The sequence below is a fragment of the Mastomys coucha genome, unplaced genomic scaffold, assembly GCF_008632895.1.
Source record: "Mastomys coucha isolate ucsf_1 unplaced genomic scaffold, UCSF_Mcou_1 pScaffold21, whole genome shotgun sequence".
NCBI lineage: Eukaryota > Metazoa > Chordata > Mammalia > Rodentia > Muridae > Mastomys > Mastomys coucha.
In genome coordinates, this window is record NW_022196904.1 from 122,835,507 (window position 1) to 122,838,570 (window position 3,064).

The 3,064-nt window shown below is 51.5% G+C and overlaps 1 protein-coding gene across 2 annotated transcripts in view; it reads right to left on the reverse strand.

Annotated features, from left to right (window-relative positions):
* The window catches only part of Mmp21 (matrix metallopeptidase 21), a 6,155-nt gene extending 4,003 nt beyond the window's left edge, over positions 1 to 2,152 (reverse strand). For both annotated transcript variants that reach the window (XM_031384642.1, XM_031384641.1), the window contains exons 1-2: positions 1,982 to 2,152; positions 540 to 1,071 (exon numbers count right to left, since the gene is read on the reverse strand). In XM_031384642.1, the coding sequence (XP_031240502.1) occupies positions 540 to 1,071; positions 1,982 to 2,143 (694 nt within the window). In that variant the 5' untranslated portion in view covers positions 2,144 to 2,152. The remainder of the gene's footprint in view (positions 1 to 539; positions 1,072 to 1,981) is intronic.
* Positions 2,153 to 3,064: the final 912 nt, after the last annotated feature.

A 3,064-nucleotide genomic window follows, 5' to 3' on the forward strand; every position in this document is an offset into this window, starting at 1 on the left:
TGTGTGTGTGTGTGTGTGTGTTGCCAGTGCTGATGGAGATGGCATTGGAGCTGGGTTCCCTTGTTACTTTTGTAACAAACCATATCTTATGTCCCCTAGAATTAGGAAATTAACCCATGAGAGCAGCAAGGTGGATGGGAACCACCTCTAGTCACAGATGGGCTCTGGAAGACAGGTTATTTGTCCAGCCTGCCAACAAGGAGGTAGTGATGGTTTTATAAATTGTCTCACAGGTCAGTACACTGTACCTGCTGTGTCTCTGTGTGACCAGGAGGGTGGGTGTTGTGCTCCAGGCATCCACCCCAACAGCTAAGACCTTAAAATCCACAGAGAGTAGAATTCCTGGACCCCCTTGGGTGTTATCTCTAAAGAAGTCCAGCAGGTAGGAATTGGAACCACACCACTGTGCAACAAGGCAATCAAGCTGTGATTGGCCCAAGTTGCCCTAAGCATGATACTGGGCATGAGGCCCTAGTGGAAGAATCAGAGGATGCCTGTAGAGTAGGCAGGAAGGGATCCCCAGTCTCCACCCCTCTTACCTCTCCCAAAACCCAGCTTTATGTCCACCATGGTGCCAGGGGCAGTGAGGTCCTCCCGGAAGTCCAGTGGTGTCACCTCACTCCACATCCTGAAGGCCAGTCTGAAGATGTATCTCTGCTCATCCCCAGAAAGTTGGCTACTGTAGGCATCTCCCACTAGCCTCCAGGTCAGTATCTTCTTGGAGAAGGCCCTGCTGGCCCCAGAGTCTGAGGGGTCCTTGTGTTGCCCATTTGGCTTGGGCAGCAGCATTTGAAGAAAGCGCTTGTGTCGGGCCCTGGGCCGGAGACCTAGAGGGGTTGGCAGGGCTGGTGGGGTTGGTAGGGCAGCCCGAGGGGGCAGCTGTGTGTCAGGAACCCCACAGCGTGGCCTGTTCATAGCTGCCAGTGTAGGTGAGTCTAGTTCCCCGCTGGCTGGCAGTCTGTTTGCCTTCTGGAATCTACGTACAGCTTGAGCCAAGGTGAAGCCCACAGGGACCCCTTCTGACTCCTTTGGGCTCGGCACTTCTGACCAGCCATATTTCAATAGGAAGCTCTGTGGGAAAGAGAAGCCCTAAATTCATAAGGTTGCCCCCTGCTGGGGACTTTTCCGGGGAGAGGCAAGAGATACACAGAGTCAAGCTAGAGATAAAAGAACTTTATCCAGGGTCAACCAGAGTGAAGTCACGGGTGCCACATCTGGCCCATGGAGGGGCAGAATTGAGGCCAGCCAGGTGGTGGGACTGGGAGGGAAGGGGCTGGGCCAGAGGTCAAGGCTGGAGGTAGATACACACTGTGTGGGCTGGTGGGCTTCTAGCATGCAGGGGCAGGGAAGGCAGAGGCTGTAGAGGTGCCCTTGGCATCCAAGGAAAGTTTGGCCCATCCTTGCTTCTCACTGCCCTCCACACAAGGGGCATCCTGGAGCCAGAAGTTTAGGGGCAATCTTGGTCATCTGTCTGCCTGAGGTAAGTACCAGACTTCAGAGCCATGACTGGAGAAAGGGAACCCTGGTCTGGTTGTGACAGTGGATGGCACTCAATAGCACTTTATGGGAATCCTTGCTGGGACTGTCCTTTCTGTGTATACCCAGGCTGGCAGGTGGCCAACCGAGGAATGCCACCAACACAGTGCCTTAGACTCTGACAGCAGCACATGCTCACCTTCAAATGTCTACTGACATTTAGAGCTGCTCTCTGCAGGCTTGAATCTGTCTAGACACCGATGCTTCTAGGGTTAACATAAGATGGAACTAGGTGTAACTCAGTGGTAGAAGTGGTTGCCTAGCATGCACAAGGCTCCAGGTTTCATTCCCAGCTCCGCAAAGATGGTGCCAGGTTAAGCAGGCTCTCTGCCTCTGCACAGCTATCCTTGCATGTTATACTCTAGCCTCTACATAGGTGTGTGTATGTGTAATGTATACTTCGTGTGTATGCAAATGCTGCGGCTCTGTGTGCATCTCCTCTTACCTGAGCAGCGTGGAGGTCAGCAATGGGCTTGGCCCGGCTCAGGGGAGATGGCTCCAGGTCCGAACGGTCCCGGCTGTGGAAGAGCCTTTCAGGCTGGGCTGGCTGGGGTGCGACTAGCCAGCAGAACAGCAGTGTCAGACGCAAGACAGAGGCAGCAAGCATGGCTTCACTGAGACTCTGGTCCTCCTACCTTGCTGCGTCCCTGTCTCCCCTCCTAAGGAGCACGGCATGGTGGGGCCCTTTTATAAGCAAGCAAGCATTTTGTCACCCAGCTCTGAAGTGTGCCTGTGAGGAGGCTGCTTCTGAGGCCTAGGTGAGCTGCCTTTGAAGATCCCGGGGCCACTTTTCTCATGGGTGTGACAGTTCCTCTTCCTTCAGTCCTGGGTCACAGTACTTCTGAGTGGTGAGCCTGTGGATTGCTCTCCTGTGTTGACTTTAGTGGTTGAGTTTGCTCCTAAATGAACTGAGGGAGAAGTGCTGGGTGGGTCCACCTGTGCTGCTGCAAGGCAGAACCTACCCCCTGGTGTGCTTTTAAGGACCTGGCCTATGGCTTTCTAACCTTCAAAACCTACATAACCTTTAGCTTGGTTTAAAGTCTCCTTTGTCTGGGTGGTCTGGGGCTTAGAGTATGTTAATTTGTTTCTCAGACTTTAGTTTCTTTTTTTTCTTTCTTTCTTACTGGTGGTTTTTCTTTATATATATATATATATATGAGAGGGAATATGAGAGGGAATGTCTAGGGATAGGTAAGACAGCTCAGGAGGTAAAAAGGCACTTACTGCCAAACTGGATGGATGACCTAGATTCAATCCCCTGACCCCACATTTGTTTGGAGAGAACAAATTCCTGCAAGTTGCTCTCTGATCTCCGTGGGTGTGTCCACCTGTGCTGCTGCAAGGCAGAGCCTACCCCCTGACAACATGCCTTTTAGGACTCAGCCTATGGCTTCATAACCTTCATAACTTTCACTGTCCAAATAAATAGTAGATAATGTAATTTAAAAATTAGAATCTCTATTTCAACATATAGCAAAGTGAATTTTAGAACCAGTGCAAGAAAAAGAGTTTTCCTGTGGTGGGCAGT